Raw genomic sequence first — 14,833 nt, 5'->3', positions numbered from 1 at the left:
CACTGGTTACACCACTAAATTAATGCTATGCCAAGCTGTTAGTGTACCTGGAATGAAGGCTAGAGGGATTGGGCTACTGTACATTTTGCCACCCAACATTGTAATCCCAGAAGTACAGAAGTAGGACTTGTGTGACATTCCATGATGAAGGGCTCTTTATGGTGTTGGTCACGTGGTATCCAGACCAATCTCCAGCTATCATTGAGCTCAAGATGAAAGCAGGACTCTTTGCTCTAGAGTATAGATCTCCATGCCAGCTTGCTCTCTATTGCTGCCTTGCACTGCACCATGAGAGGCTTTTTAAAGCAGTGTAATTTGGATAATGGAATCCCAATAGCGGAACAATTAGCTTGTATTCCAGTGCCGTGTAAATGCCTTCTGAGAGTGTGTGTAGACATTGTTTGACCCCTGAGGCTTGGTATATGATGTCCAGTTTCACTTACAGTATAGATTGGATCAATAATGGAACCTATAGTACGGCCATTTCTCCAAAGTGACCTAGTGGCCATTTTAACCCCCTTTCCTACATTAGACGTACTATTCCGTCCATGTGACCTGGGACCTAAGTCCCAAGGACGGAATAGTACATCATAGCGATCAGCGGCGACCCCTGTGGGGAGCGCCGCTGATCGCGACTGGGTTTCAACTGATTATCACAGCTGACACCTGGCACTATGTGTCAGGGGCGGTCACGGACCGCCCCCGGCACATTAACCCCTGGCACACTGCGATCAAACATGATCACAGTGTACCGGAGGATCAGGGAAGCATCGGCAGGGAGGGGGCTCCCTCCGTGCATCCCTGAGACCCCCGCAGCAGCACGATGTGCAGCACTGCTGCGGGGGCCTCCTTCCCTGCAGGTGCTCAGATCCAATATGGCGGCGGGGACCTTTGGGGGCCTGCAGGGAGCCGGCTTCCTCAGTGCCTGCAAAGCACGTGTCCGATCAGCGATCTGATACATGACAGTGATGTCCCCACCGGGACAATGTAATAAAGTTTAAAAAAAGAAAGTGTAAACATAATTTATAAAAAATCGCTAAATTAAATTAAAAAAAAAAAAAAAAGTCCCTAATAAATTCATTTTTTGAAAATTAAAAAAAAAAATAAAGTACACATTTGGTATCGCCTCGTCCGTAACGACCCGCCCTATAACACTGTCCCACTAGTTAACCCCTTTATTGAACCCCTTAAAAAATAAAAAACGAAGCAAAAAATATGCTTTATCATACCGCCGAACAAAAAGTGAAATAATGCGCGATCAAAAAGACGGATATAAATACCCATGGTACCTCTGAAAAAGTCATCTTGTCCCGCAAAAAACGAGCCGCCACACAGCGTCATCAGCGAAAAAATAAAACAGTTATAGCTCGCAGAATAAAGCGATGCAAAAATAATTATTTTTTATATAAAATTGTTTTCATTGCATAAAACCGACAAAACATAAAAAAAACATAAATGAGGTATCGCTGTAACCGTACTGACCTGAAGAATAAAATGGCTTTATCAATTTTACCACATGTGGAACGGTGTAAACGCACCCCCCCAAAAGAAATTCATGAAATGCTGGATTTTGTTAATTCTGCGTCCCAAAAATCGAAAAAAATGTCCCGTGCCCGAAAATGGTACCAATAGAAAATTTTCGCCAAACTTCCATTTTTTTCACAAATAAACGCAAGTTATATGAATGCAATTTTACCACTAACATGAATTACAATATGTCACAAGAAAACAATGTCAGAATAACCGGGATCAATGGAAGCGTTCCAGAGTTATTACCTCATAAAGGGACAGTGGTCGGAATTGTAAAAATTGGTCCTGACATTAACATGCAAACCACCCTTGGGAGTAAAGGGGTTAAAATGGAACGGCGTCAGGCCGCATGTTTTACTTGGTACTGTGAGCAGCATGTGTGGCCTAAACAGGCCGCCACTATGTCATACAGCGGCTCCCATTGAGCACATCCGGGACGTCATTGGTTGGCAATTGCAAGTAGAGCTGCCAGCAGTGGATCTTGATGAAGTGCATTCAGCGTGGTAGAAGCTTTCTCAAGCAACCATTAATAACTTCATTGTTAGCAGCCAAGGCTTGTAAGTGTGGAAATTTCTACATGTAGAGCTCATAATTGATACTGAATAAATCAAGATGTTTTGAAAATTTTACATTTTTTTTTCTTTGTTTACTAATCTTTATCCTGTGTTTTTATCTTGTGAGTTCCAGAATTCCAATACTTTTTTCCTTCTTTGTGTTGCAATTTCAATATTAAGGAGTGCATATGTATGTGTGTGTTTTACATATAACATTAATAATCTCCTTAGTTACTAACAAAAGTGCACAATGGATTGCTGGAGAGCTGATGAGACATCCATAGACTGATGTTAATATCTCTCTATTGTTTGCATGGGAAGAAAAACTCTGATCATTCTTCCCAGGTCATTGAATGACCAGCGTGTCGGAGATGTGATGTTACAGGTTGGAAGTAATTTGTTTGTCATTAGTTCACCTAGCTGAAAGTGTCCTTTTTATTGTTACCTAGTGCAACATGAGAAATGGGTTTGCACGATGATAAGTGATATAAAGAGGTAGAGTGACTTTTTCTTATGTTTAACTTTTCATGCTTGATTCACTGAAGGAAGCAAGTTCTTTCCTTGTGAGGTTGATGCCTTGGATGACAAGGAGGATGTACAATTTAAAAAGCTGACTTGAAAGGGATGTGCACTGAGCAACTGTCTGCTGCCACTCACCCAGAACCAAAGGCCTATTTAGTTTTACTCAGTGCTATGGATCAAAGAGGAAATTATTTTGCAAGATTAGTTTTGTCCACAAACATAGGCAGCTGTGCTGCTTCAGGGGAACAGGAGCAATTGGGAGGTCAGGATTTGTCACAGGCTATTTGTTCAGTGTCATTTCATAGACATAGCTTGACCAGGTAGCTAGGGATCGTGGAAATGAGAACTTAAATCTTATGTTATTTTTATAAATACAGTCAGTATATCTTGTGGCTTCCTTTGTATCTATACATGTCTTGATGAGGCCACTTATCAATTGAATATGTGTAGTATATGAATGTATAGCATGGTGTCTGCACAGGTATATTCACTAGCCTGTCATTTTGAAGATATCACAGTTTCTTACTGGTCATAAAATTAATTTTGTATTACCATAAATGTGCATATGGCGTTTCACTGCACATATCTGCAGATCCTTATTTTGACCCTCAATTTTGGATGAGATATAATGTTCTGAGTTTCATGTATCTCGTTCTCCGATCCGTTATTGTCATGATTGTGTGACTGGATCTGTGAGCCTCTATGGGTCCACATGCTCTCCGATTAAAACATCGGACAGCAGTCAGACATTTACTTACCCACTTGACCTTGCCAGCTTTGTCCAGTAATGTCCAGGAGCTGAAAGTGTTTGGCACAGATGGCAGAGATTTTGAGAGTGTGACCAGCACCATCTTAAGTGCTAAAGATGTAGTGGTTACCGCTGTCCAATAATTATGCTGATGATCCATGGGCAGCAAGGGACCTTGAATCACAGTACAGAGGTAAGCATTCGGGGGGCATTTATTTTTATTTATATTTATTATATTTATAATGCTGAAGCCCTTTAAGAATTAACCAAATCAATTTTGGCCCAATGTTGCTTCAAATCCTTTTTCAAACATTTTTCCCATTATGCATCAATTGCATAGTAGTAATAAATACTTTAGTGTTTCCAGCTGTCCTTTTAATATTGTCAGTGGGACAAGTCTACGCTTCCCATCATCTCCACATCGGTTTACAACGATAATTAAACCTTTGGTTGAAGGACATCAAAATAGAAATTACAATACAAAAAATGGCCTCTTTACTGGAGGAGCAACCCTCTCTGTAGCTTCTAAAAATTTCTTCTTGTCTGCAGTGATTTTACAGTCTTGTCGTTCAATCCCATTCTGTAAAGCCCAAGTTCTAAACGCGTGATTGGGAATAGATCTGTTGTGCTCATGTTCTGCTTTATATCTACGGAAAGGGAAAAGGCAGCTTCTATATATTGTTTTACAATATATTTCTCTGTCACAGTGGTCCTTGTAGTATAAGCCATTATACTATACGATTATACTGGTGTGCGCATAATTGGCCATGTTTGTGTAATGTGATTTTCTGATGGAAAAGTGCAGTGAAATGTAGTACATTCCAGCAAGCATTGCTTCCGGTACTGTGCAATAGATCTGCTCACATTGACTGTTAATCTAGAGTTGGAATGAGGGTCCACTTACCACTGTTGATCTGGGTTGACAGGTATCGGTTTACTTCATCACAAAATTCAACTGTTGCTATTGTGTTACATTGCATATAAGAATTTTTTTTTTAATTAATTCTCCTTTATGCAACTAATAAACAAAAAGTAAATAGAACCAGTGTTCCTAATAATAGGGAATGAAGAATTTAAAAAATAAGTTCAATTTTGTCACCTATATACTATTCTATTTATTTTGTCTTGATACCACACACATGTACATTATGAACTTGTACGTGCCTCCAAAGTAATTGTAAACTTCTTTCTTATACCATTGTGCAGGTGAGAGGCAAAGGTATAGTGGGGAACGATCAGGATTTGATGGTGATGATTCAGATGGGGCAGAAGATGACGACAATGATAATGAGGACGAAGATGAAGACAGTCAAGCAGAGTCTGTTCTTTCTGCAACACCATCTGTAACCGCGAGTCCTCAGCATTACCCTTTCCGAAACAGCCAGCAAGAAGCATCTAGCACTGATGAAGACTGTCGAGTTGCACATTCTTTTCCTCAAGCTAATTCAATGGATATTCTTCCAAAAGCTTTGATCACCAAGATGACGGCATTGACTACATCGACTATTTGCAAGCTAGAGAGTCATGAGGAAAAACGAGATGAAGGGCTACAGAATCCTGTACTTCCTCAAAGTGAAGCATCATCTCCCATATCTCTTTGTCATCAGATGTCTGTTGATTATCCAGATGTCGAAGATGGACTTGATGGCACAGTGGAGTCTAAAAACCTTCCTGCTTCACATGTAAGTTGCTTATTTCCATAGTTCTCATCGTAAGCATAATGTATGACGGTAGTGAATATACATGATGGATAGATGCCCTATACTGTATCATAAAGTCAAGTGTTTGATCTTACAGCTGACAACTTGAGGGAACCTACTTAATGCTGGTGGTACATTAACCTCAATAATGAAGCAGTAGGCGCTTAAGCTCCCCCCTAGTAGAGACAGCATGTGTAAATCCATGTCAATTCAGGGCGTTTGGAGTTCAGTATCAGAAAGTTTTATTAATGAGTTGGCACACAATATTGGACATAAAGGCTGTATGATGATAAAGGTGGCACTTCAGTGAAGGTTTGTAAAAGGATATATTTTATTGTCAATGCATTCAGGAAGATAAATTTTGTTGAACTGTAAGTCTAAAAATCACGAAAAAAAAACATATTCTCATTTGGTAAGGCTTTTTTTCATTCAGTGAGATTGCATATTTCATGTTTTCAGTAATATTCAATGATGAAAGCCTTTTCTGTGAACTGCTTGTTAGAGTATTTTGATTTAAATGTGGTTTTCATTGAAATGTTAATGTACCCATGGGGAGAAAATAGGCAGACCTCTCCAAGATTATTAATAACTCGCTGTTGAGATTTTCTCAGCACATTACTGGTGAATGAGTATTTGTGATACATTCTTGTGGAGAATGTTTACTCTTGTGTCAGCGCTTTAACAAAAGTATGAGATTAGCCATCTAAAAATGCCCGTACTCTTAATGATTTCTTCTAAAACAAAAGGCGAGTTCTGACAATATCCACACTACTAGAAATCATTGATCTACATCTGTTCTGCGAATACTAAGTGATCAAGGCAATATGTGACCATGTAAAAGCATGTGATTTCAAGCTGGAATATGCGTTGCCATCTTTTCATTAAACTAGTGGGGTACCCTTCTTTCTGACAATAGATGCATGCCTCTCTGGGGAGCATCATGGCTCAGTGGTTATATGTTCTCCCCATGTTTCAATGGGTTTCCTCCCAAACTCCAAAGACATACTGAAAGGAAATTTAGATTGTGAGCCCTTATGGCCAGCGATGATGATGCCTGTAGAGTGCTGCAGAATATGTATATGCTATACAGTTGTGGCCAAATGTATTGTCACCCCTGCAATGTGGCCAAATGTATTGTCACCCCTGCACTTCTGTCAGATAAAACTCAGCTTCTTCCGGAAAATGATTACAAACACAAATTCTTTGGTATTGTTATCTTCATTTAATTTGTCTTAAATGAATAAACACAAAAAGAATTGTCCAAAAGCCAAATTGGATATGATTCCACACCAAACATAAAAAAGAGGGTTGACAAAAGTATTGGCACTGTTCGAAAAATCATGTGATGCTTCTCTAATTTGTGTAATTAACAGCAACTGTAACTTACCTGTGGCACCTAACAGGTGTTGGCAATAACTAAATCACACTTGCAGCCAGTTGACATGGATTAAAGTTGACTCAACCTCTGTCCTGTGTCCTTGTATGTACCACATTGAGCATGGAGAAAAGAAAGAAGACCAAAGAACTGTCTGAGGATTTGAGAAACCAAATTGTGAGGAAGCATGAGCAATCTCAAGGCTACAAGTCCATCTCCAAAGACCTGAATGTTCCTGTGTCTACCGTGAGCAGTGTCATCAAGAAGTTTAAAGCCCATGGCACTGTGGCTAACCTCCCCTAGATGTGGACGGAAAAGAAAAATTGACAAGAGATTTCAACGCAAGATTGTGCGGATGTTGGATAAAGAACCTTGACTAACATCCAAACAAGTTCAAGCTGCCCTGCAGTCCGAGGGTACAACAGTGTCAACCTGTACTATCCGTCGGCGTCTGAATGAAAAGGGACTGTATGGTAGGAGACCCAGGAAGATCCCATTTCTTACCCCGAGACATAAAAAAGCCAGGCTGGAGTTTGCCAAAATTTACCTGAAAAGGCCTAAAGCGTTTTGTCAGATGAGACAAAAGTAGAGCTTTTTGGGCAAAGGCATCAACATAAGTTTACAGGAGAAAAAAAGAGGCATTCAAAGAAAAGAACACGGTCCCTACAGTCAAACATGGTGGAGGTTCCCTGATGTTTTGGGGTTGCTTTGCTGCCTCTGGCACTGGGCTGCTTGACCGTGTACATGGCATTATGAAGTCTGAAGACTACCAACAAATTTTGCAGCATAATGTAGGGCCCAGTGTGAGAAAGCTGGGTCTCCCTCAGAGGTCATGGGTCTTCCAGCAGGACAATGACCCAAAACACACTTCAAAAAGCACTAGAAAATGGTTTGAGAGAAAGCACTGGAGACTTCTAAGGTGGCCAGCAATGAGTCCAGACCTGAATCCCATAGAACACGTGTGGAGAGATCTAAAAATGGCAGTTTGGAGAAGGCACCCTTCTAATATCAGGGACCTGGAGCAGTTTGCCAAAGAAGAATGGTCTAAAATTCCAGCAGAGCATTGTAAGAAACTCATTGATGGTTACCGGAAGCGGTTGGTCGCAGTTATTTTGGCTAAAGGTTGTGCAACCAAGTATTAGGCTGAGGGTGCGAATACTTTTGTCTGGCCCATTTTTGGAGTTTTGTGTGAAATGATCAATGTTTTGCTTTTTGCTTCATTCTCTTTTGTGTTTTTTCATTTAAGACAAATTAAATGAAGATAATAATACCAAAGAATTTGTGTTTGCAATCATTTTCAGGAAGAAACTGAGTATTATCTGACAGAATTGCAGGGGTGTCAATACTTTTGGCCACAATTGTATAAGTAAGCAAAATGAAAGAATGGGAATTGCACCCATCAAACAATTCTAGCAAGAAGGTGACATTCACCTATAACTTACCGTAATTTGTATGAAAAACAAACACTTTTTCTATAAGGCCTGGGTCACACTGGCGAGGAATACGGCCGACTGAGAGGCGCTAAAAGCCCGCATTAGACACGGACCAATGATTCTCTATGGGGTCCCTTGCACCAGCCGTATATTTCTCATCCGTATTCTACGGTCCGTGCCAAGTGCAGCATGCTGCGACTGTCAGCGTACTACGGCCGTGGTACGCCAATGCAAGTCTATGGGTGCGCTAAAAATACGGATTACACACGGACCACACATGTGACTTGCGAGAAATACGCACCAGGTGTCTTTTAGCAAAGCCGGCAATTCAGTGCGCTATACAGTAAACTCACACTGACAGGTTTAATAAAGAAACGAAAGAATAGACACACACATATATATATATATATATATATATATATATATATATATATATATATATATATATATTCTATGTGTCTATATCTATTCTTGGGTTTCTGTTAGAAACCCTGTCATAGGGCTCCATTATATGTCCACTTTGCAAGCCTGCGAGAAAATCTCGCCATACGGATGCTTACATGCGCAAAATACGCGACCACACCTTGATAACGGATGACATACGGAGCACTATTTAGGGGTCATTCATCCGTATTACGCATGTAAAATACTGACCATATTTTGCGTCGGTTAGTGTGACCCCGGCCTGATACATTTTTCTGTAGTAGCTGGATTATAGAACAGTATAATACTGCTTCTGCTAAAGAACCGCTTTCTGACAATGAGACCGTGATGTGTTTATACTAATATTGTTTGCATAAAATATATCTAGGACAGCTATATCATGCAATAAATCCATTGAGAGAGATTCTTTAAGCTGTAGGTCAGTATAGGCAGACCAGAGGTGATGATGCAGGGGAGCTGGACTTGTTGGACAGCACGTCAAACAGCGAAGATTAGTACAACAAAGTATGCAATATGACAAAAGGAAAAGCGGAGATGGGGGCAGTGGTACAGCTGAGCCCAGAGTGCAAATAGTATAGAAATTGCAGAGATGTGCGGGCAACTGGTATCTTGTTGCAGGATGGCTGTTACAGAAAGAAATTTCTGAAATGTATAGGCAAACTGGTAACTTTTTTGCAGAGAGCCTGTTACTGGAATAACGAAGGCAAATGTGGACAGCATCAGGATAGCCAAAGAGACAAACTTGTTAACGTATGTTGATAAACACTATTTGATTGAAATTTTGCATCCCCTTTCTTCTTCCATAATGCACATCTGAGAAGGAGCATTTCACCACAGTCACAGTAATGAGGCTACCCACATCTGTGTTTTTTTAAGCCTGTGCTTGGAATACCCTTACATATATAGTATATTATCCAAGTTACCATGTGTACAGGCATTTCTAGTAATATTGCATAACTATGAGGAACTTGTAACTTTGGGTATTTTTAATAATGCAATGTTCTTTGGGAAATCACTTACTGTGCTTATCAAGTTTAGATGTTCTACCAATTGTCATTTTTAAGATGTGAAAAAAATGGAGAAGTTTGTAAAAACACGTATTTTCCTTGAATGCTACTATGTGAAGGCTTTTTTTGTGAGGAACACTGGAATTTTAAGTGATGCCATTTTGAGATGAACGTGACACTTTGATTGTTTTTTACAGTAGTTTTTTTAGGGAGTTTTGATGACTGAAAAAATGGAGTTTGAGGTTTTACTTTTTTTCTCTTTATGGTGTTTACCAGTTTTGTTAATTAATTTTGTTTTGATCAGACTTTTATAGACATGACAAAATGTGTATTATTTGGGGAAATAAATGGGTGATTTGAATGTGTATGTATATATGATATTTTAATTATATTTTTAGACTTTTTTTTTTTTTTTACCTTACTTGCCTTATTTGTCACTTTGAGGAACTTGAAAATGCAATTGTCCAATCGCTTATACAGGGGGTGTCAAACTCATTTTTAAAGAGGGCCACATTATTATTATTGTTGCCTTCAAAGTGCTGCTTGTAATTGTACGGGCTCATTCAGATGTCAATACAGAACTTTACAGGCACGGACTGCAATGCAAGAATTGGCCAGGAATTGGTGATAAAAGAGCTATCCCTGGGTAGTAGAGCTCAGAGACTTGTCCCTGGGTAGCAAGGCTAAGCGAGCTGTTCCTGATAGCTGTCCCCCTGGGTAGTGGGGCTTCAACAGATCCCACTGATTCTGAGACTGTTTTTTCATGACATATTCATGTTAGTGGTAAACTTTCTTTGATATAACATGTTTATTTATGAAAAAAAAACAACAGAAATTTGGCAAAAATTTTGAACGTTTTGCAGTTTTCAAACTTTTAATTTTTGTACCCTTAAAACAGAGAGTGGTGTCACATAAAATAGTTAATAAATAACATTTCCCACATGTCAACTTTACAATGGCACAATTTTGGAAACATATTTTTACTCAGAAGTAAATTTCAATTAATAAATCTTTAAAAACAAATAACTTGTGATTTAAATCATGGTAAACTTCCCTACCTTTCACTTTGTACTGGAACTTAGGGTTCTGTTTATATTACCCATTTCCTATGGCAATTCATTTGAGAATCCTCCGTGCGTGATGGGATATTCACATGAATAGTCATCTGCTGTCGCTCCCCTTTCTGCCCTGAAATGACGTGTAATCGGCGGGCGACTCCCTTTGCATTGTTTGCTCTGAAATGAAGTGACATCAGTGACACTCATTTCCGGGGCTTGTCCCTATGGTGTCTTCCTTGTGCACTGTCTCCCCCCATTGTTAGTCTCCCCCAGTGCCGTTCAATTAGCGCAGCTTCCGGTCTGCTGTGTTCTTAGATAAATAGTAATAAGCGGGCAGCAGAGTGGTGTCACTGTGCCTGACAGAGGCCAGTGACATCACCTGCGAGGTCGGCGCTAGTCCTCCTGCACCCCAGGTATAGTGACACCACTCTGCTGCCGGCTTATTACTATTCAACTAAGCGGACAACAGACCGGATGCTGCGCATATTGCACAGGGGGAGACTGCGCACGAAGGACACTCCACAGAGACCTAGAAAAACAAAAAACAAATATCCTAAAATGAAAAGGAAAAAAATAATTTGCAAGAAGGTAGTAATAATAATAAGGGTATTTAGCAAATTTTGATCAAAAGAATGTACAAGCCATCCCGCCACGTCAAGGCAACCCTTGTGGGACAGTCCTAACTCTTGTATTAAAACCTTTCCACTTGTCAAGTGATGTAAATACATTTAACGTTAAATCTGTTTGCTTAAATACCCTTATATTACTACCTTCATGCAATTTATTTTTCACTTTTTCATTTTAGGATATTTGTTTTTGGCTTTCTCTGTGTAAAGGTCATGCGTTTATATACATTTACATTTTGCATACACAATTTACTTTTTCAGCTCAGACCTAGTTTCTCCACAGAGATATAGCAGGGACCAGCCCCTAAAACGAGCATCACTGATGATGCAACACAGAAAGGCACATATTTTCAAAACTTTGAAAATTAATTTAAAAAAAACTTTTTTCTTCACATTTTGAATTCTGTAACGCATTTCTACCAGAGAACAAAGTCTCAAAAGAATTAAAGATATAGAAGAAAATAGCATTGGTTCACTTGAAATTGAATGACCTAGGGGAATGATCTGTGCCATTGATTTTTACTGAAAGAGGCGTTGGGCAGATTGATAGATAATTTAGTGCTGTGGAGTCCATTATCAGGGATTTGTAGAAATGTGTATACATATATGGCTTACATAGTAACCGCCCACTGGACACTTGAGCCCAGAATAAGAAAAAGTTACAATAAAAAAATTACAAGTCATGATGAATCTTTTCCCACAAACCTCTATACACCTTATCTGCTCCTCCTGCTCTATAATATGCAAACCAGAAAGCAGGGCCACTCTGTCAGGTTCTTCCTAAGTAATGCCCAAGCATAAAATGATTTTAGCTTGAGACCATTCTAAAAGCAAATGCTCTTCTGACATTTTGAACAGCTGATTAAATAATATCACAAACTACAACTTTGTGGTGGTCGAGGATTATATATGGATGACCTCTCTTCAGGAAACGTAATCAGTATCAGGACAGCGGGGTGTTTGCAGCTCCCACTGCAGTTGGTATGCGGATCCGGAACAGCGCAGCTTTGTTTAGTGGCTGTTCTCTGGTATTGCAGCTCAGCTCATATTGATGAGTCAAACGTTAAACAATCAGATTTTAATGACCTATCTTGTACCTGTCTATATTTCCTCTTTTCACATGTAAAGCTTCATGGAATAAATGGCGCTATATAAATGTATAATAAGAATAATAGATAAGTTATCAATGCAAAAGTCTTTGACGATCCCTTTAACCTTTTCTATATGGTATTTAATTTCCTGTGTGTGAAAATGATAATATGCACATTCCAAACACAAAATGTAGATTTGTAAAAATTCAAACTGAACACTATTTAGAAAATGATATAACATCGGGCAACAAATTTGTCCATTTGAAGTCATGTGTTTGACCAATATTTTAAATGCTTATGTATCATTAGGTCAATCGCACTTTCCTTTTCAAATTTGTTTTTTCTTTTACAGGACTCTCGCCCTGTCAACATACCATCTTCCCCAGTAGACCGGAGCACACAGACTATGGATTCATCTGCTGTAGACTCAAATCACAAGTCTCAACACCCTGCTCAGATAACGACAGCGCAAACGCATTTATTTAGTCATTTGCCTCTACATTCACAGCAACCTGTAAGGTCACCCTACAGCATGATTCCAGTAGGAGGAATTCAGCTTGTCCCAGCTGGATTAACAGCCTACTCTACATTTGTACCTTTCCCAGCTGGACAAGTGCAACTGACTATACCGGCAGTTGGAGTAATTCACAGAACTACAGGTTCTCACAGTGATAAGCCTGCAGAAGTACCCAACACTCAAAGTCCTATAGGAGTAGCTGAAATAAATGGTGTTTTACCTTGTATTCCAATTGGTCAAGTGAATGTGCCTGGTTTGAGTGCATCAGGCTTGCAACCCATTCAGCCACTTAGCATGGAAGCAGTGAACATATTGGGTCTTTCAAATCCAAATATTACCCCACAAATTCATTCCTCAGGTCTAACTCTAAATGCAGTTGGCTTGCAAGTTTTATCAACAAGCCCTGGTTCCCAGAGCAACCCTAGCCCACAAGCTCACATTCCAGGCCTACAAATTTTGAACATCGCATTGCCCACATTAATTCCATCTATTAGTACACTTTCAGTTGATGGCCAAGGAGTTCCTGATAGATCTCCATCATGTAGCACAGCACCTTGCCAGGGTCTCGCCAACATTCCTGGGACAGATGCCAAAATTATTAAACCATCTGAATCTCTACAAGTTGCATCGAGGATGCAGGAATCTCCAAAAGCTTCATGTGAGGCTACCATCACTGAAGAGAGATCTACAACTTGTGGTTTAAGTACTGAAAGAGACAGTCAACTGCTGCAAGGTCCTCACATCACCACGAGTCAGATAAAAACATCTGTCAAACCAGATCTCTCTTTGAAAATTCTTTCTCCACCTCTAAAAAGGTCGACTATAGGTCATGCTCTTCCACCCCTTCGACATCAGAGGAGAACTGAGCTAGTCTCACGACAGAACACTGTGCAGTTCAGTGATTCAAGCAGTGATGATGAAGGCAGACTTGTTATAGCAACCTAGAAACTAGGTATCATCTTAGGTCCAGTATTTTTTTTTTTTAACCTTTTTTTGTGGGAAGGGATAGGGTATAATGAGACTTAAAGGTTTATTTACAAACCTTATTTATCTTTAAAGCACATTTTTCTTACACATTACTTGTGCAATCATGAACTCTTGACCAATAATTGTCGTTTGTTTTTTTTTCTGCTCCTGCCATTTTTGTACATGTTGTATAGACAATTGTGCCTTTCGGAATTTTATGTGTAGAAATCTGTACATATCGGTGAATAAAATATAAATATCTATAAAATTATATATGTACATAACCAAGGTAGTTGCTTGTGTTTAGTACGTACGTTCATATCTCATGTTGAGTAAAATAATTAAATTATACAATTATATATGTATATGTTGCACTGTTAAATGTAATATTTTTATGGACATGGGGCAACTTTGTGTACAGATCCTATATGTATATCTCCATATTTATTGTGTCCTTATTAGTCTTGTAAAATGGTTCTGTCCATCTTTGTGTACAAGACGGTAGCTTTACACTTAAAGACAAAAGTTGTGTTAACAAAATGTTCCAGTAAATCTTTTATTATTGACTTTACTTTGATTCTACTTTTGTCCTGTGTAGATGAAAAAAAAACTCTATTGAATGTATAAAGGAAGTGATCAAGAGCATACTGTGAAATTAGATACAATTCTGCTTTCTTATATGGAAGTTTTGATGTCTGATGAAGGCATTTGTAGTTGAATCAAAAATTCACAACCTTTAGTTATGTGCCTACTTTTTTAAGGATATGTCTGCTAAACACAATATTTTAGTTTACATTATAAATATAATCTGTATTAAAACAGGAGTATCTTTATAAATTCATTTTGTTTCTTATCTTGTACTAACTAATCCAAGGTACATTCTTATGATTATCCTGAGCTTTATTTACCGTTCTGCTGTTCGTCACTAATAAGAAATCATCAATTTGTTATTAGAAATTAGCTACCGTACATAGTTGAAGGTTGTTGTCCAGGCTTAAAAAATGTCTACTTTCATCCAGAAATAGCACCTCTCCTGTCCATGTTTTTTTCTGTCACAGCAGATTAGCTCATTTACCTTCCTCAAAGTATTCAAAGCCGGATTCAGGAAGTTTGTGAAACACTTGAAGGGTTAACGCAAAGTGGAATGAAAATGACAATTTTTTCCATAAAAATGTTACTTTATCTATGGTTTTCGTTTTTACAAGGGTAACAGGAGAAAATGGATTCCACAAGTAGTTGTCCAATTTCTCCTGAATATGCCA

At 38.9% G+C, this 14,833-nt stretch overlaps 1 protein-coding gene across 2 annotated transcripts in view; it reads left to right on the top strand.

Moving 5' to 3' along the window:
• Window positions 1-14,395, top strand: part of HIVEP1 (HIVEP zinc finger 1) — a 271,867-nt gene extending 257,472 nt beyond the window's left edge. For both annotated transcript variants that reach the window (XM_073589977.1, XM_073589978.1), the window contains exons 8-9: window positions 4,561-5,036; window positions 12,441-14,395. In XM_073589977.1, the coding sequence (XP_073446078.1) occupies window positions 4,561-5,036; window positions 12,441-13,550 (1,586 nt within the window). In that variant the 3' untranslated portion in view covers window positions 13,551-14,395. The remainder of the gene's footprint in view (window positions 1-4,560; window positions 5,037-12,440) is intronic.
• Window positions 14,396-14,833: the final 438 nt, after the last annotated feature.

The sequence above is a fragment of the Dendrobates tinctorius genome, unplaced genomic scaffold (assembly GCF_039654945.1).
Source record: "Dendrobates tinctorius isolate UK_male_01 unplaced genomic scaffold, ASM3965494v1 ptg000115l, whole genome shotgun sequence".
Taxonomy (NCBI): domain Eukaryota; kingdom Metazoa; phylum Chordata; class Amphibia; order Anura; family Dendrobatidae; genus Dendrobates; species Dendrobates tinctorius.
The sequence above is the reverse complement of the archived record's forward strand: the minus strand, read 5'-3'. Positions and strand labels throughout refer to the sequence as shown.